Below are 20,571 nucleotides of genomic sequence, written 5' to 3'. Positions count from 1 at the left end.
CCGTCAGTTAGATCGTCCAATAATACAGAACACATATTTTTCGCTCTTTATAATTAATGAAAAAATACAAAGATATAGAGCATCAAAGTTCCGGAGTGGGGGCTTGTGACGTCACTTCTAAGTAAAAATTGTACCTAGGCGTGACGTCACGCGAAACTTCAACGCACTGTACCGTCGTCATTTATCGTTTACGAGAAAAAATAAAAAAATATACATACATACATACATACATACAATCATGCCTGTATCCCTGTATCCCGTATGTACACACGCCTGTATCCCATGAAGGGGTAGGCAGAGCACATTAAACTACTCAAGTTTCAGTGCCACTCTTGGCAAATAAGGGGTTGAAAGAAAACGAAACTGTGACATTGCAGTGACAGGTTGCCAGCATTCTACGACAACCAAGGGAAGAAAGGGGGTGGTGAAATTCTTAACCCGCCACCACACGGGCAAAACGCCACACGGGCATTTATAAAAAAATATAAATAATAAATAATAATATAATTCGTTCTTTTTTTGTCGTCTCGCCTATTTGACTGTCACTATGTCTACCGTATCCTTACCTTGAGGAAGCGGTCTTTGCAGTGCTGCACCAACTCCTGCTCTCGTCCAGCAAAGAGGTTGAGACCGACTGGCAAGAGACGTTTCAGACACGCTACCATGAGGGAGGCTTGGACTTCCTTATCCTTATCTCGCTTCTTGTCGCGATGCTTCTTCTTTTTCTATAGTTGTCAAATATGAAAAATGTTAGTTGTCCTGGTAGTTGCAAGTAAGTGAAAAACGAATTCTGTACTGAATCAAGTAATACCCTAGTAGGGCCCAATGTACATTACAATGTATAGTATGAATTTTCTGAGATGAACTTTTCGCTTTTGCCCTAATCTGTTAAACAAAGGCCTTTGTTTCTATTATTCGCGGCGGTTAGCTCCCGTTTAAACGGCACGTGCTATAGTCTCAGTGTAGTTAAAAAGCAACTATCATGATAGCAATAAGGTTCAAATCCATAAAAAACCCTTTCGGAGATAACACGTTTTGTCATCTTCAAAAAAAGTTACCTGCACACTGCAAACTGTTTAATAAATTTGAACCTTATTGCTATCATGATTGTTGCTTTTTAACTACACTGAGACTGTAGCACGTGCTGTGGAAATGGGAACTAGCCGCCGCGAATAATAGAAACAAAGGCCTTTGTTTAACAGATTAGGGCAAAACCGAAAAGTTCATCTCAGAAAATTCATACTATACATATTGTTGCAATCTAATTTGAATCTTTCAAGAACCAAATAAAGTAGAACCAAATAAAGAAGAGAAAACTAACTATGGTGGCCCTTACGAGGATACGGTAACGCACTAAGTCGTCAATTTGGGTCTTACTGCTTCCGCTTTTGGAAGTCTAGTCTAGTGTAAAGCTCAAATTGACGACTTAGTGCGTTGTAATATTATCCGATCCGATATCGGATTTTGCACCGATATCCCATACATTGAAGCCACCATCTTTGATTTTTGCCTTCGAAATCCTTCCGACATCCGATACCGAATCAGATAATGTGAAAACGCAGTTACCTTGCCACCGCCTTGCGGGGCTCCGTCAACAACTGTTGTCACCCTTCTGCTAGCTGTAGGCATGATCAGAACCTGTACAAGACAAAGAAAAAATAGACAAACACATGCAATCAACATTCTCCCGTATCAAACTGAACTATTTAAAAAAGAAAAGATCCATAATTTAAAAACACATTACAAAACTACCGTGAGACACTGACATATTAAACAGGTAAAATCAAAACGTGTAAATCTGCGTCGGGATACCATAATACATCGCGGTGGCAAACAAGCACACGGTCCGCCTGATGGAAAGCGGTCACCGTAACCTATGGACGCCTGCAACTCAAAGAGTGTCACATGCGCGTTGCCACCCCATTAGAAACTTGTACACAGCAAAAAGGAGTGTACAAGTTCTAAGGAGGGTTCGGGTTGCCGACGACTCAAAGGACAATAGACGGAAAAAATTAGTTCCATAGGTCCTTCCGTCACCAACACACCGCACCCTCGTTGAGCTCTGGCAGCCTTACTCACCGGCAGGAACACAACACTATGAGTAGGGTCTAGTGCTATTTGGCTGCGGTCTGTAAGGCGGAGGTACTTCCCCAGTTGGGCTCTGCTCTAGATTCGAGCGAGATGATTATCCGCTGTGCTGTGCCCTACCACACAAAGCGGAATAACATTCGCTATGCCCTACCTCCTACAAAAGCTCAATGAAAATGCTCCTCGTTACGGAGCGAAACATGTCGAGCTATCTTCGACAATTTTACGTGAGTGACGCGATTTTAAATGTTTAATAAGAAAAAATCCATCTCAATAATTTTTAACCCCCGACGCAAAAACGTCTGTCTGTCTGTCTGTCCGTCTGTCTGTCTGTCTGTCTGTCTGTTTGTCTGTCTGTCTGTGTGTGTGTCTGTCTGTGACGTCGTAGCTCCCGAACGGATGAACCGATTTAGATTTAGTTTTTTTTGTCAGAAAGCCGAGTTAGTCGGGAGTGTTCTTAGCCATGTTTCATGAAAATCGGTCTACTATGTCGCAGTCGGGGTTTTTTCAAAATTTGAATTTTGTGGTTAGGTTATAAAAAATAATTTTATCTAAATGTGTATCTTCTTACCATGTTATCAATTTCGTTGGCGGATATGAAGTTCTGCTCTTCCTTTAGGAAGTACTGACTCTTGGACCAGATGTTGAATATCTCAGCAACGTGATTGTATAGCTCCTCAGCCTCTGTTTCGACAATAATAATTTATTAGTAACTACCATAAAACGCCAAAGTAATAATATCAGCATTACGTTTAACATTACACTATGTTTCTTTTTTCATCATATTTATTTTCTCTGAACAGTCAGACAATTCTCTCTTAACTACTCGGTAAACTGTTACTCACCGTTGACATTATTCCTGAGCCAGTGGTTCCTCTGCAGGTCCACGTATTTGATAAGCAATGGATAGAAGGAGTAGATGTCGCGAACTAGGAGTTGCCAATCTTCCTGAATCTGGGATTCCACTTGTGAGGTGTCATCCGTTGAAGACTGGAAACACAAATAAGGTAAATTTTTGTTGTCGTTTATGGGAACTTATTTATGTATATTATAGGCTAGTTTCCTACTAGTCAAATCAGCTTCTTTTTAAGAACTGTCAAAACGATGTGCTAATATGGAATTACTATGAAATACTGAGGAGTGACGTCACGGTCAATTAATTTACTTTATATCTTTCTCTTTGACTTATTAAATAGAAATTTTGTTTAAAAATAACTACTGTCCATATTTTTCGTCTAATTATGTGATACTTTATTTCGTGCATTGCATAAAATATTTTTTCTACTCCCGAACTGTTATTCGTCATTTACAGGGTCGTGCATAGATCTTTAAAACCCTACATAAAGGTCTATTCCCCAAAGCCAGCGTCCGCCGGCTTTCCGCGCATGCGTGCAGTATCGAAAAAACTGAAAACGCATTGTTTGGCTCTGTAACCATGGCAACGCCTTATAACGATACAGCGCGTTTGCGCGGGAAGGCTTTGGGCAGCTGAGCTGACAGTGCAAACCTTTGCGTCAAAATACAGGAAACAGTGTGAATTTCACGAAAGTTATTCAAGAAAACTATTAAAAACTAAGTGCATGGTCGTAGAAAAAGTATTGTATGCAACGGTGTTTAACTGAGTCAAAAAATACTCGTGGCATCTTAATAACAATTTTCGGCTTTGCCTCAATTTGTTACCCACGCCACTCGTCTTTTTTGATCTCCTTTAAACGCCTGTTGCATAAAATACTATTATTTTAAGTATAGGAAACTAGCCTATTATATGGATGTATGCGAGTGTAGTGTGTGTACCACACCTTACCCACCCACGTGTATAGCATACTATACACCCTGTTTTTATTGAATTCCGTTAACTTTAACGGAATTTAATAAAAATCTGGGTGTCTGAGGTTTTCAGTGGCTGCAGGTGTAACACGTTGTATAGTATGCTATCCACGTGTGTGAATAAGATGTGATACACAGTGCACGAGAAATAAGGAGTATTTTTATAGCATTAAATAAATAAATAAATATTATAGGACATTCTTACACAGATTGACTGAGGCCCACGGTAAGCTCAAGAAGGCTTGTGTTGTGGGTACTCAGACAACGATATATATTTTTTATTTTATTTTATTTTCTTTATTGGGGAAAAAAACAGACATAGGAAGGTCATACAGATAAGAAGATATTGAAATACACAATAATAGGTACAACCTACATCCTGAGACAATTCCCACTAAGATTTATAGCCAATAGTATCTGAGTGGCATTGTCATAGGGCAATGGTATACAATGATAGATCTTAATAGGCACTAAACTAAGATACACTAACAATATGATATTTAATGTTACTCAAAGATACAGTATATAATATATAAATACTTGTATATATAGAAAAAATATCTGTGCTCATCACACAAATAAATGCCCTTACCGGGATTCGAACCCGGGACCGCGGCGCAGCAGGCAGGGTCACTACCGACTGCGCCGGACCGGTCGTCAAAGCATTGCTCCTACCTTGATGAAACCTCGCAAGCTCTCCTCTTTGTGGAACATGGTGTCCGTGCGCTTGCGCACTCTCTCCGCCAGCGGCAAGAACACGTCACGGAGAAGTTCTTCAGAACTGTAGAATTAACAGTTTATATCAGAAATTTTCAATTTTCTTTTGACATGTCAGAATATTTTATTATAATTAATTTATCATTGTTTTAAAAAATAACTTTGACATCCAAATGATTATTGTTTTAAAAATACTTGTTACGTTTTGAATAGGTTTTTTTTTATTTTATTTTATAGAGTCGTTTGTTATTGACAACTGTTGTTTTTTTAGTTTGGTAAAATATGTTTGTATTATTTGTTTCAATTATTGCTAATTAGTATGTTTTATTTATTTTATATGTATATAAGTGTAATAATTTCAAATGCGATTTATATTGCTTGTGAATTAAATAAATGAAATGATGTATGCAGTGCGAAAAGGGTTTCCTTCGGAAACGTTCGTATTTGTCATGCTAGTTCAGTCAAATACTATATAAACTCTAGAGTTAATACGTGCAGCTTCTGACGTTTCCCATACAATTGAGCGGCAACAATTTTACTAGCGCCATCTAGCGGTTCGAGTTGATCAAAGTAGTTGTTCAGACTTTTATTTTAGTAAATTAAAATAGAAAATGCTATTACTTGATCTACTTTAACATTTTTAGACGGAATAAAACAAAAAAATAAGAATTTGTGACTTTTTTTAATTTTATGCTGTATGAAACTAAACTATTTTGATCAACTCATGCCGCTAGGAGCGCTAGTGTGCATGTTGCCAACTATGGCACCGAGCTGCACGTATTAACTCGTAGAGTTTACATAGTATTTGGTTCAGTCAATGTCAGTACATCTTGTACTGAGAGTGACTGAAATAGCATGATACGTTCGTACGTTTCCGTAACAATACGAAGGCAACTCTTTTCGCACCACATCTGTACTCTTTATTAGTGCGTTTTCACATTATCCGATCCGATATCGGATGTCGGACCGATATCCCATACATTACAGGCGCCATCTTGGATTTTTTCTATGGAAATCCTTCCGACATCCGATATCGGATCGGATAATGTGAAAACGGCCTTATAGCGTGGTAGCACATAACCCACCTGTTAATAATGATTTGTTGAGTGTAAGTAGCAATGCGCGTCATCCACGGCGCGTTTTCGTTGCCAATGTTCTTCTTGATGAGTTTGAGAACGTTCTTGAGAAGCTGATTCATGTGTTCCGCTGTTACCATGGTAACGTGATTCCTGAAAAAAAAGGTAAGTACATTAGAGTATATGTAGCACTTTGATTTTAATTATAGGGCAATGCTGTAAATTGCCCTACAATTAAATAAATAAATATAATAATAAATAAATAAATATAGGACATACTCACAAAGATTGACTGAGGCCCACGGTAAGCTCAAGAAGGCTTGTGTTGTGGGTACTCAGACAACGATACATATAATATATAAATACTTATATACATAGAAAACATCCATGACTCAGGAACAAATATCTGTGTTCATCACACAAATAAATGCCCTTACCGGGATTCGAACCCGGGACCGCGGCGAAGCAGGCAGGGTCACTACCGACTGCGCCAGACCGGTCGTCATTAAACTCAAACACAATTAAAATCAAAGATTGAAGATAGAAGCAGGCAACAGTGGTTTTCACGTAAAAAAAAAAATCAGAAAGTGTTCATCTAAAAGGGAATATATTCTGGAAACGAATATTGTAATAATACAATTTATACATTCAAGCTACTTTGAACGTTAAATCATAGATTAAATATAACAAGATCATACCATCCCATACATTAAAATGCGACCGCCTAAGACCGCGCTTTCCTCACATAGATGGCGCCACAAAAAAAATGTCTTGCAGCTTTCGATTATACTTGTAGATGGCGTTAAGTGTCACTTTTGACATAGATTTACGGCTCGGAATTCACACTTAATGCCAATCTACAAATAATCGGTGGCAACAAGGCATTTTTTGTGGCGCCATCTATGTGTGGTGGAGTGTAAGCGCGTTCGTAGGCGGTCGCATTTTAATGTATGGGATGGTATGATCTTGTTATATTTAATTTATGGTTAAATGCAATTAAAAAGGATCGAGTATTACAGAGAGTTACTGTCGAAGTAAAATTTGTAATCACAGTGCATACACTGCCATCTCTTGACACAGGTTTAAAACTTTTGAACCTCAGTTTTGACAATTTGGTCCATATTCTTAGCTCTAAAATGTCAAATATTAATATTAGCGCCATCTAGCTGAGCGTACCCCAAAGGTGTAATGCCATCTAGGCCACCGTACCTTTTTCTGTATGATACCAGGGGCGGCTCACTCCGCGATACTATCGCCGCGCTACAAGTACATGCTGGCGGCCGCGAGTTCGCGGCCTAATCAGGGGTGGCGCGCGTTCTTACGGAACGCACGTTCGCACTTTCTATTGTTACTTTACGTCGCGAGTTTTTTTAAAGCTTTATATGCGATGTCCGCGTGTGAATGGCTAATAGTGCTTAGTTAAATAGACATCGTGAATAAAATAGTACAATCTTAGACAGATCTACTATTGATATTGATTAAGTCCTACGGAAAAGTTCAATAAGGCTTGTGCTGTTGGGACTTAAACAAAAATATATAAATACTGTATATACATATACCTAGAAAGTACCCAAGATAGTATAACAATAGTATAACATTTTATACATGGGCAACCCTATCGTCCGACGCTGCGCACGTGCGGCTCGTTTCTTTGTTAGAATTTTGTAGGCATTTAAAAGGCGGCATTTCGTGAACATCAAAGCAGTGGGCCTTCTGTACTTGTACTATTATATATTCTGTGATGATACTGAGGTACGTTTTTTTCTTAGACTTTATCTGTCTATACAGAGTAATATATGTCTTTGATGCAATTTATAAAATATTAGCTAGATTGCGCCACTTGTTAGTTCCTAAAATATACCCTAGATGACACTGCTTGTTAGTTCTTAAAATTATTACTAGATGGCGCCGCATGTTAGTTCCGAAAAATCCACTAGAAGGCGCTGTTTTTTGGAAGTTTAGTGCTTTAATTTCCTTTACTATTTATTCTAATAGTTGTAACTACAGATGATAGACTTACCCTTGAGTAGGAGTGACGTTGTCGGGCCCCTGAGCCCACCAGAATGGCAAGTAAGAGCATAGTAGTGGCAATACTACGTCAATAATATGAGGAGCTTCCACGTAGGTTTTGTCTGACTCGACGAACTGGTCGACCTCGCCGAGAATGGTCTCTAGTGTGGGCATGGATTGCTCCATCTTGGCCATTATATCTGTGGGAATCAAATTTGTTCATGAAAATATCAGGGATACTTAAAGCAATGTGTAATGCAATATCCTTGCATTAAATACATCATGATTAATTAGAGATGACTTGGTAGTCTAGCGGTTTTTGGGTGTAAGTATCTGCAATTATTTAGCAAAAAACCGGCCAAGAGCGTGTCGGGCAACGCTCAGTGTAGGGTTCCGTAGTTTTCCGTATTTTTCTCAAAAACTACTGAACCTATCAAGTTCAAAACAATTTTCCTAGAAAGTCTTTATAAAGTTCTACTTTTGTGATTTTTTTCATATTTTTTAAACATATGGTTCAAAAGTTAGAGGGGGGGGGACGCACTTTTTTTTCCTTTAGGGACGATTATTTCCGAAAATATTAATATTATCAAAAAACGATCTTAGTAAACCCTTATTCATTTTTAAATACCTATCCAACAATATATCACACGTTGGGGTTGGAATGAAAAAAAATATCAGCTCCCACTTTACATGTAGGGGGGGTACCCTAATAAAACATTTTTTTCCATTTTTTATTTTTGCACATTGTTGGCGTGATTGATATACATATTGGTACCAAATTTCAGCTTTCTAGTGCTAACGGTTACTGAGATTATCCGCGGACGGACGGACGGACGGACGGACGGACGGACGGACGGACGGACGGACGGACGGACGGACGGACGGACAGACAGACATGGCGAAACTATAAGGGTTCCTAGTTGACTACGGAACCCTAAAAAGGGCCCGAACTTGAAAGTAAAATTAATAGGCTACTTGCCTCCTAGTCAAATCAGCTTCTTTTTAAGAACTGTCAAAACGAATTTGAACGACTTGCTAATATGGAATTTATATGAAATCGAATTGAGTGACGTCACGGTCAACTCAGTTACTTTATATATTTCTACCTGACTTATTAAATAGAAATTGGATTTAAAAATGACTTCTGTCCATGTTTTTCTTATAATTATCTGATGCTTTATTTCGTGCATGGTATAAAATATTTTATTTTAACTACAGTCAAATTCCCTATTTAAAGGTCGCATTGATCAACCAACTTGTTCCTCTAAGTGATTTTGCAAGTAATTTCCGCATATGTATTTATTCTTTTAATTTTATTCGTATTTGCCCAGCCTTGGAGTGTATCTCACAAGATCCATAGCTCACAGAGCCATTAGCACCTACCTAATGGCATTTTTTTATAATTAGGTCTCACCTTGGGCCTCAAGCGAGTGATCTGCAATACGGTTGAGCAGCGAGAACTGATTGTGCTTGTTGAGATGGGGCTCCAAGAACGCCACCGGGAATGTAGAGCTGAAGGCACCCAAACAGGAACCCTGGAAGAGACAAATAGCAATAATACTTCCAATATCATTCCTATATTATGCTTCTCAAATTATAGGGAAAATCATCATCTTCAAGAAAGCAAAGTGCGAAAGGAAAGAAACTTCTTAAAGGTTTATAGATAATTTCAGCGAATCTACAGATTTCTCTCAAAACTACGTTTTGCAATTAAACTTTAATATTTATTAGCTTTCTCACCTCTTGTTTTAGCAAAAACACACGAAAATTCGGAAGAGTTGCAAAATTACTTGTCAAATATCTAATAAAAAACTATTATACCTATTGTCCCAGAGCTGTAAGAACCTCTTTTTGACACATCACAGCGTCCACAAAACGTTAACTCGCGCAACCTAATGAAATATTAAATTAAGTCCTGTAATAATATTTAAAAGAATCAAGTACTTAAAAACAATATTTCGCTTACTTTAAACATAATCTAACACATGTTACATTTTTGCGGATCTTCGTTAGTGAGTATTTTACGATATTAATTTATCACACAAGATTTACTTATTATGTCATTTACCATTCATTTTTATTTTTAAACTAGTGCTGTGGCAGAGTCTGTCATTTCGATTCAAATGACATTTCATTAAGTTGATAGAAATCGTATATTTGTTTAGGCGCCTCCTTGTACATAGGGCCTAATCGATTCAACCAATTCGAAATTAATCGTTAGTTTTGGCAAACGATACGTCTTAGCCACATCGCAACATACTACAAAACAAATGTGTCAAAAATGTGAACTTTCAGATCCGGGACAATATGTAGTGTCACTAATGCTTTTTACTTACCAATGCTGGCTTATGTCTCTCTATTTCAGTCTTGAGATATTTCCTGTCGTGTGTGAGAGTCGCGTCGGTTCCCAAAGTGTATAAGGAGCCGAGGATCTTGTACGATGCCACTTGGATCTCATCCACTGCAAAATAATAAAAATAAAAATAAAATTGGGAACACCTTACACAGATCAACTTAGCCCCAAACTAAGCAAAGCTTGTACTATGGGTGCTAAGCGACGATATACATACTTAAATAGATAAATACATACTTATATACATAGAAAACATCCATGACTCAGGAACAAATATCTGTGCTCATCACACAAATAAATGCCCTTACCGGGATTCGAACCCAGGACCGCGGCTCAGCAGGCAGGGTCACTACCGACTGAGCCAGACCGGTCGTCATAATAAAATCGGCATAATATAAATAATATAAATAAACTAGCTTTTTCCCGCGGCTTCGGCAGCGTACTAATCTAATCTTGTTTTCTCATACAAACTTTGGACCCCTATTTCACTAAGGGAGGTGAATTTTGAAAAATCCTTTCTTAGTGCTCCTCTATACCTTATAAGGAACCTACGTGCCAAATTTGGAACTACTAGGCCCAGTGGTTTCGGCTGTGCGTTCATATGTCAGTCAGTCAGTCAGTCAGTTTCTTCTTTTATGTATTTAGATTAGATAAGTAATTGAGCATTTCTTTTTTTTTTGCCACTTTTATGAAGTGTGATGTTTTTGAAAAAAAATTTGCTATTTCTACTCAGAATTACTAGCTTTTTCAATCCTAGTAGGTAAAAAAATTGTCCCATACGATTTTTTCTTATTTTGTTACCATTTTCCGTACATGTTAGATGGGGTAACAAAAGAGGAAAGTAACAAAAATGTATGAAAATTCTGGGACACTTTTTGTCTCCCAGTGAGATTGAAAGTACTCGTGATTCCGAGTACAATTGACCTAAAATTCCCTAAAACAATCAAAATTTTTTTATTGGCAAAAAAAAAAAGAAATGCTCAATTAATAAAAACTCAAATTGTACATGATTACACAATTTTATGAAATATATTTACGTTCAAAAGTTTAATAATTTTTATACTCACGAAGCAGATCGGCGCCGTACTCGCAGTTGGCAAGATGGTCGAACATCGCCGTCAAGACGGGAAGAATTACACCATTAATGTAGCCTAGGGACGTTGATGTTTTTAGATGTGTACCTCGAAGGTGTGCATATTTTCCCTGCAGAAAAAAGTGAACAAAGAAAATAAGATCATCCCAATAAAATAGTTATTTGTTTTACAAGGGGGCAAAGTTGTTGTTTAACCGCACGTGCCAATATTGATACCCGAGCAAGCGAAAGATTCCAATATTGAACCGCGAGCGTAGCGAGAGGTTCAAAAAGTGAAAACTTGAGCGTTGCGAGGGTATCAAGGCAAGAAGGTTAAACAAACTTTGCCACCGTGTGAAACACAAAATTTTTCGCCACACCAACACTATGAAAATAGGAACTGTAAAACATCAAAATATATAAAATAATTCAATTTATTTTACGTTTATGATTCAAAACCATCATTTACACGTGAATTCCAACACCCAGCTTTAGACACCAAGTTAAAATTTGTATGAAATTACTTTGCACTCTTGTGGATAAAATGCAATTTTGCTATCTGTTTTCGAATAGCAAAGTAAGCCTTTACAATTTGGTGCGGTGAAAAATTATATAAAATGCACAAATGAATAGACCTATATTCGATAAAACAAAATCTTAATCGGTCTTCAGATTTCTTAGTGTGACATTATTGTGATTTTATACCTGGTGTGGAACTATTATAAAGCCAACTGGGGTGTTGTCTCTAGTGGATTAACTGCGTCTTTTGAAGATATATTCTAAACGCAACATTTTAGAACGGTTCTATCCCTCATGCATCCCTCTATGTTCTAAATATGATCACCAAACTTTAAATGTTAGAAAATATCTTCAAAAGACGCTACTACTAGACGCAAATATCCCGATTGATCATATTCATATATCAACAAATTAAAAAAAAAATATCTTTATTTCAGACCAAAGTCCATACAGTGAGTTAATACATTTTTAAATAACTTATAAATTGAATGAGGTTTTTTTTTTAATGGGATAGGAAGCAAACGAGCAGACAAGTCGCCTGATGGTAAGCGATCACCGCCGCCCATGGACACCAGAAACACCAGAGGTGTTGGAGGTGCTTTGCCGGCCTTTCAGATGGGTGTACGCTCTTTTCTTGAAGATTTGAAGGTCGTATCGGTCCGGAAATACCGCAGGCGACAATTCCTTCCACTGTTTACCTGTGCGGGGCAGGAAGTTTCTGGAGAAACGCACAGTTGAGGACTGCCAGCCTAGATCAGCTCTAGATGATGGCGATGGAAATGTTGTCGCGTAGGGCGATGGCGGAAGGAAGCGGCAGGGATTAATCCGAACAATTCCTCGGAGCATTCTACTCACATCCTGTAAATTCAGTATAGTGTGCCCCAAGTCATCAGCCACATTGTTGAAGAAGGTCAGCATAGAAGTCCTGATGAATTCAGGACAGTTCTTGACGAGAGACTTCGCGTCGATGCCCTTGACAAGCACCTGCAGACACCGGACCGTGATCCTGACGTCTGGGCCAAAAGCTGCCAGCCTGCAAAAGTTAACAAGTTTTTATAAAGAGTTTTTAGAAAATTTCAAGTCCACGAAAATTCAAAAATCTACCCGCTTATATGCAAACCATTGTCACAAGAAATTCAGGTCTTTGGATAACTATAGGCAAAGAGGATCGAGTATTATAGAGAGTTACTGTCAAAGTAAAATGTGTAATCACAGTGCGTAGACTGCCATCTCTCGACACAGGCTTAAAACTTTTGAACCTCAGTTTTGACAATTTGGCCCATATTCTTAGCTTGATATGTGTTAAAATGTCAAATATTAATATTAGCGCCATCTAGCCGAGCGTCCCCCAAAGGTGTAACTCCATCTAGGCCACCGTATCTTTTTCTATATGGTTCCGAGGTACGTTTTTTTTCTTAGACTTTATCTGTCTATACGGAGTGACATATGTCTTTGCTATAGGTCAAATGCTGTTGGTGCATTTCTCAGTCCAAATAGCATAACAATGAACTCCAAGAGTCCATTTTTATTGAGAAAGCGGTCTCTGTAAAAGGTTTTAGATTTAATCTACTCAACCGTTTTAACCATGTACATTGTATAATAATATAGTCCACTTACTTAGAAAAGTCTTTTCATATATTGATTTAGACTAACACGATTTGCACTCATAATTTTAGAACAAAACGGGACTTAATCGTGTAAACGTCGGGCCAAATATAAATGTAAGTGTTTACACGATTAAGTCCCGTTTTGTTCTAAAATTAAGACTATTCATGTCATAAAATAAATGCATTAGGGCCCATTTAGAAGGTAAGAGAATTCACATACGAGTTTAATTACGTTGCGGTATTTGATGGCTGTGCAAAACTGTATGAAACCTCAACAGCCCGCAATGTTATACAAATATACACGTTAAACTTTCGTGAGATATATTCAAATAATTAATGAATCTACGGTTGTACTCCCAGCAATAGCGATATAATAACGTGAGTACAACCGTAGATTCATTAATTAGCCCGCAATGTAACTAAAATCGCATGCGAGTTCGCACGCCATCTAAATCAGGCCTTAGGGAGTTAATAGTTATTTGTTATACAAGGGGGCAAAGTTGTATTTTAACGCCCAGTGTGGAATTGAAAAACGAGCAAGTGAAAGGATTCTATAGTTGAACCACGAGCAAAGCGAGTGGTTCGAGAATAGAATCCTGAACTTGCGAGTTTTTTAACACACGAGAAGTAAAATACATTTGCACCCGAGTGTAACACAAAACTTTTCCCTTCACTATAGCGAGGAAACTACAACGCAAAAAATGCGTTTATCACTGCTTCCAGTACTTCCACAGGTAGTAAATCATCTTTATTACTAGATTCACCTACTTTTATCAATTTTAATGCAGTTAATTTGACTTTATTCAAGGTCAAATTACTTTACCCACTAGTGGATAAAATGCGTTTTTACCCGCTGGTATTAAAAGACAAAACACGTGTTTCCGAGCTAGTGAGGGTAAAATAAAATTGTAGGTATAAAATATTCTACTTACCTAGATCGCAGCAAGCTAGCTAGCTTACAAAACAGCGCTGCTACCATCTCTTTCTCCTTCAAACTGGCAGCACCGACGTTGTTGGTCGCCGTTGCTACGGCTATGAAGTAGTTGCGATGCGTTGAGAAGTATTTCTCCATGAGAGGCAGGACCACCTGGGTAGAGAAATAAAGGAGTAAGATACAAATATCTAAAGAGTTAAAGGCGTCAAACAGCCCAACATGCTAAACGTTTAATATTAAAAATAATAAAAATTCATAGTTACTAAACGATATTTACATAATAGTTTAATTATAGGAAATTGAGTGTGTTCTGGGTAAAAACTATTGAATTTAATAAAGAAAAATAGTTGCTTAAACCAACCCTGGATGAGAAAGCGGAAGGTGAGTGTGTAAAACAAACTGTTTAAAATACTAACAATGTGACTGTCTCCTAAAGCCCAGAGTACTTTTTGCAGTTTTGAATCTGTATATTTCCTTAATTCCATTAGGATTGTACAGTTATACTTTCGATTGGATATTGCTCTTTAGAGGATGCTAATAAAAAAAAATAATGATGCTATAAATCATGTAAAAGTGTGTATAAATGAAGAAAACATGCTGCAAGTATATTAAATATGAATCAGCAGTGTGACAAGCATGCCAAATGTTTAAAGGCACAACTGTACCTTTTTGAAATACTTATGTTCCGTTTTGTTATGCTTGGAAGAAATTTGAAACATATAAACGTCACAATCTACATGTGCATAATAATACATACGGAAAATGATTTACTTATCAGACTTAGGCTTTAAGAGGCCGGTTCGATGGGTAAAAATTCAGTATCTGTCAAATTACCCCATTTACACACACTAACGCACGTCACACTCACCAACATACTTTTCGCACACTACCGCAATTTATTGGAAGAGGTCAGTGACCCTCATAGAGGAACTTAAGACAGGTCTATAGTTTTACTGAAGATCAGTTGTAACGTTACAATCCCATCAAAAACATTAATGTGAAATGTGAGCCAAGTTCAATATTATATAAGTATGCCTTGGTTGTTGACAATGTTGACGTAAACGACAAAATCATTGAGATCTAAAGGGTGCCAAGTTCAATGGCCAGTCCTCAATTTTTTTTATAACAATTGATAACATAAAATATCATTTCTTATGCATTCATTCGTTAACACACACACACAAAATAAACGTTACAAATAAGAAGACGTAAACAAGAAGACGATGCTACGAAATGGTCTAATCTTCCGATCAGACCATCCGGTGAAACAATCACGATAGGTCACAAAAATTATAGAAAACATACATTATAGAAAATTACAGAAGCATATAGATTATAGAAGCAAGTTACATTATATAAAAAAAAAAAACACAAATTATACTAGTACTACAGGCTTTTTAACCTAAAACTGGTATTAAAAATATTACCACTTGTATCGTACCATCATATCGGGTCAGACACCGCTTGGCTGAACATTAAACCAGCTATTGCACCCAGCACGGGAAGCATGGTCGCGCGATAGACGATAAAATATCAGGCCGTCCCTATCGCACTATTAGTAAGTGCGATAGGGACGGCCAGATGTTTTATCATTTATCGCGCGACCATGCTTCCCGTGCTGCGCCACAGTGTAATGCTACGCTACGTGCATTAACGTGACTAGAGATGGGTAGTGAGTAAATACTCAAGAGTAAATATCGAGTAAATACTCAGTATTTACTCAAAATACCCGTATTTACTCGTTTTTACTCAAATTGGTGGGTATAAACTATTTAGCGTGCTGAAATGGAAATACAAATTAGAAATATTGGTGTATTTTGTTATCGGCTACTAAGTTAAGTAATCAAATTTATATGAATTTTATTTTAAAGACGTGCTCTCCATACATACAACTATTTTTCACAAAAATAAAATTCAGAAATTACCAGTGTGTTATACATCATCTGATAGGTCTTTAAAAATTAATTGAATGTTTCTAAAAAAGTTTTTTAATAATATGAACAGTTTTGGAATAAAACGATAATTAAGGCCGAAATAATGTTTATACCTTTATAACTTTCGAATTCTTTGTTGGAAAAATATCCAGAAACCGTCAAATTATTGCCCATATAATACAAAACACAAAACTAGTACTTTAAACGTCATCAGCTGAGCCATTTTTGAGTTTTCTTTAGAAAACCCTTAATAAAAGGTCGTAAGTGCCACATTAACAATCACTTCCGAACGTCATGCCGTTATCTAGAACATCAATTTAATTTAAGTCTCATACTTTTACTGTAAATACCTGCTTTTTTAAAACAAAACTGCTAACTAAACATTATCACTATTTTTTTCTCACAATGATTACCTCTTTTTCGACAAACTAAGACTCCCATAAGCTTCTAATAATATAAATATCATTTAAAAATATCCACACAGTTAAAATAAACACGACTAAGTACTTACATCTCATTTTTAAATTATTTTTAGGTAACAGTTTCTACTCACCCAAATGAGTAAATACGAGTATTTACTCGGTGCTTTGAGTAAATTACGGGTAAATACTCAGTATTTACTCACCCCTACCCATCTCTAAACGTGACAAACAAAACAAGTCGAAAGAACTGCAAATCACGCCTGTATCCCATAAAGGGGTAGGCAGAGCACATGAACTACTCAAATTTCAGTGCCACTCTGCTCAAATTTCAGTGCTACTCAAATTTCAGTGCCAAGGCAAAAAGGGGTTGAAAGACAACGAAAATTGTGACATTTCAGTGACAGGTTGCCAGCCTCTCGCCTACGCCACAATTTAACCCGTATCCCACAGTCGACTTCTACAACACACACGGGAAGAAAGGAGGTGGTGAAATTCTTGCAAAACTAAAATGGATTTTTATCAAATTACACACAAAATTATACATTTAACTACATAGGAGCAGCATAGCTACATAGGGCAGTTGGTAGTGACCCTGCCTGCTGCGCCGCGGTCCCGGTTTCGAATCCCGGTAAGGGCATTTATTTGTGTGATGAACACAGATATTTGTTCCTGAGTCATGGATGTTTTCTATGTATATAAGTATTTATATATTATATATATCGTTGTCTGAGTACCCACAACACAAGCCTTGTTGAGCTTACCGTTGGCTTCAGTCAATCTGTGTATTAAGAATGTCCTATAATATTTATGTATATTTATATTTATTTTATTTATATTGTATTTATAGGAAGAATCATTAAGGGCGAGAATTACAAGAAGAGCTAAGATAATGCGAATGAAACTTGACCTAAGTGACAAGTAGAAATATAAGTAGGTAATCTACAGGCAACTTGTGTCATGTATACAGGTTTCCTGGTTAAGTTGGTGGCTGTGCAAGTATTCTATAAGCTTTGTTTTGAAAGTGTGAATACTTTGCAGATTCCTCAAGGGCGGCGGAATGTTATTCCAACACTTCGAACTTTGGTATTTATAACTTCCTCAGAAAGCTGCCGAAGCGTGGCGTGGCATCAGCAAATGGATTCAACATTGACGGCGGTCGCGAAGCTTAATACAAGATAACTTATTAAAAAGATATGCAGGCGATTTATACTTCAAGACTCCGAAGAGTAGACAAGCCAAATGAAGCTTACGACGATGCAGCATTTTGAGTAAATTATGCTAATTAAGGAAGGGAGTCACGTGGGCTCTCGATGGAATATTGAAACAGTAGCGCGCACATGCATTTTCCAAATGACATCTATTGAGTATGAAACCAATTACTAGGGCTAAAAAAATATGATTTTCCATATGTATTCGCAGTGCGCACTGATGACTATGCCGCAAGTTGGTATGCGATTGGAAGATATAACTAAAACATAGGTATGCGACCCGATATGGACCCGTTACAGGCACAAAGTATAAGTAAAATGTCCTAATAGAACCAGTTAAGTGAAAAAGTTTTTTTAGTAGAACTAAAGTTATAAAAAAATATCAGATTGTTTCCTTTATATTCACCTAATGTTATATATGCACATAATAATTATGTATGTCGCAAATATCAATATAAGAGCCAAATTTAAGACGTTTATGTGAAATAGTTTTTGAGTTGTGAGGGCGCCCAAAGAGGCTCCAAATGGTTCGTGTAATATTACACACGAATCACACGATGCTGTCTGCCAGTTCGGTTACTTGAACTTGGCTTGACACGCTGCCGCGTGTTTAGACTGCGAACAGTGTCAACCTAGTGTTACCATATCACACGAATTCACTCCGATTATTTTTCAAAATTTATTTGTGCAAACACCATATAAAATCAAAATGTATTCTGTCCAACAAGTCTGTCAGTAAATAAGAACAAAGAAAACTATATGCGTCCTTTTCTTTAGGGTGCTAGAGAAAAGGATACCTATAGTTTTCTTTGTTCTTATTTACTGACAGACTTGTTGGCCAGAATACATTTTGACAGACTTGTTTGACAGAGTATAACTCTGGTCTAAAAAAAGTGCTTCGTTTATTCTAATTATAAAGCCTATTCCGCATGAATTAAAATAATAATTTTCTAAATTTAGTTAAAGTTGTCTGAATCTAAGGTTACGTGCATCGTGTGCAAACACCATTTAAAAAATATATTGAACATAAGAAAAATGTAATACACTTATTTAATGCATTACTTTTTTAATGCATGTCTGTCAAAGCAGAGATGTATGATATAAAATAATTACTGGAACAGAAAATCTAAACAATTAAACATCAATTAAAAAAAAAATATCAAACGAAAGCATTTATTACTACTTGACAGAACAATTTTGTGATAAGAGAATGGCAGAACAATTAATAAAATCGCCATTTACGTAAATAATCGTTTATAGAATATAATTATAATGATTAATTCTGTTAGTTTTTTCATACGCCACACTGAATGTCTCTTCGCGGAAGAAAATGTGTCACGCAACTCACGCATACACTGACACACTAAATAGTGTGACCAGTATAATGAAAATAAAGTCCAACGAGTTAAAATTAATTTTAAAACTTTTTCATTTTAATAAAGTTTAGAAGACAAAAAAATACCTAAATTGCTTATAATTCTATCAAAGTAACATAATTATATTTTTTAATTTCTCAACAATAATAAGTCGTAAACAACAAAAAAAGACAATTTTAAATCGAGACTCTTTCACACGTCACAATATTTATTTACCTTATTACTTTTGAACACATTCATAGCACTGGCAATCTTTTTGTATCCGTATATGACTTCTAGTGTCAAAAACAAATGTCATTGGAGCAAATTTGGCGACACGTCTGCTCTGAACGAGCTCGATCGAGCGTCTGAGTCCATAGAATCTGTTCGCAGTTTTGACGTTTGTATGGAAAATTTACGAAAGTTTATATTCAACATTGATTTTATTCGTTCTCTTTGTGAGGAAAAATATGAAAAGGTAATAATTCTGTAGTCCAGTTATGTAGCTTATAGAATAACATTATTTTAAAACTAAAAGACGGTCGTACATATTCAAATTTATCAAGATGCCGACAGCAGCCAACCGCATTTTAGTTACAATTTTAAGTAAGTATATATCTAAAATTGGAAGTGTTTCCTGATTTATAGTACACACTATTTTGCATACACATACTTAAAGTTTATAATTATCAAGAAAGCCTTTTGTTTGCCTAAAAAGTTTTCGAAGTAATTGCCATTTGATTCGAAGTATTTTCAGACAGAAATTGATTTCGTTTAACTTCCATTTACTGTATTTTAGTAGCATAATAATACACATGTAAACTACTGAATTTTTAGTTTAGGATATAAATAATGCGACGACATCAATTCTAGCAGTCTAAAGCATACAGAATTGAGCTGAGCTCACTCAGACGTGACCACTATTTGCGGGTTTTCTTAAACGAGCGTCAGGAAAACACTCATAATTAATTCAGGGAGTAACTTTTCCTTGATGTCAACTACTGATTTTGTAGATAAGAAGACGCGCTATTTAAAACAAGTACTGTTCTTATCAATAAGTATATACTGAGACTAAAACCAGACGTAGAAAACTACCAATTTTGCGATTTTCTACTTTTTGACATTGACGGACTCTTAAAGTTCTTAATAAAATGATTCAACATAGTTTCAATTTAAGAATTCTTGAAAAGAAAACTACACTAGAAGAGTGTGCCATACGAAAAATCTAAATTTTCTGTTGTTTAAGTAGTAAAATGAAAGTTGCATTCTAGCCAAATTGTATATGTATACTTACCTAAAACTAAAATAATATTCTTGGAATTGATTTTAATAGACTCATTTATGTTGTTATTAGTTTAACAAAGAAAGCACTGAACAAATAATTTAGCATTTTATGTCTATTTAGAAACACTTTATTCCATGCCTAAGTCATAACTTTTCATGTCCCGT

General features: G+C 36.5%; 1 protein-coding gene across 1 annotated transcript in view; it reads right to left on the bottom strand.

Annotated features, from left to right (window-relative positions):
• The window catches only part of LOC125236899 (ryanodine receptor), a 302,209-nt gene that overhangs the window by 66,984 nt on the left and 214,654 nt on the right, over positions 1 to 20,571 (bottom strand). The window contains exons 70-81 of the mRNA XM_048143817.1: positions 14,202 to 14,356; positions 12,518 to 12,695; positions 11,139 to 11,274; positions 10,055 to 10,179; positions 9,133 to 9,253; positions 7,729 to 7,918; positions 5,718 to 5,861; positions 4,591 to 4,696; positions 2,934 to 3,078; positions 2,660 to 2,772; positions 1,567 to 1,638; positions 567 to 725 (exon numbers count right to left, since the gene is read on the bottom strand). Of these exons, the coding sequence (XP_047999774.1) occupies positions 567 to 725; positions 1,567 to 1,638; positions 2,660 to 2,772; positions 2,934 to 3,078; positions 4,591 to 4,696; positions 5,718 to 5,861; positions 7,729 to 7,918; positions 9,133 to 9,253; positions 10,055 to 10,179; positions 11,139 to 11,274; positions 12,518 to 12,695; positions 14,202 to 14,356 (1,644 nt within the window). The remainder of the gene's footprint in view (positions 1 to 566; positions 726 to 1,566; positions 1,639 to 2,659; positions 2,773 to 2,933; positions 3,079 to 4,590; positions 4,697 to 5,717; positions 5,862 to 7,728; positions 7,919 to 9,132; positions 9,254 to 10,054; positions 10,180 to 11,138; positions 11,275 to 12,517; positions 12,696 to 14,201; positions 14,357 to 20,571) is intronic.

The sequence above is a fragment of the Leguminivora glycinivorella genome, chromosome 20 (genome assembly GCF_023078275.1).
Source record: "Leguminivora glycinivorella isolate SPB_JAAS2020 chromosome 20, LegGlyc_1.1, whole genome shotgun sequence".
NCBI classification, from domain to species: domain Eukaryota; kingdom Metazoa; phylum Arthropoda; class Insecta; order Lepidoptera; family Tortricidae; genus Leguminivora; species Leguminivora glycinivorella.
This window is presented reverse-complemented; position numbering and strand designations above follow the sequence as displayed.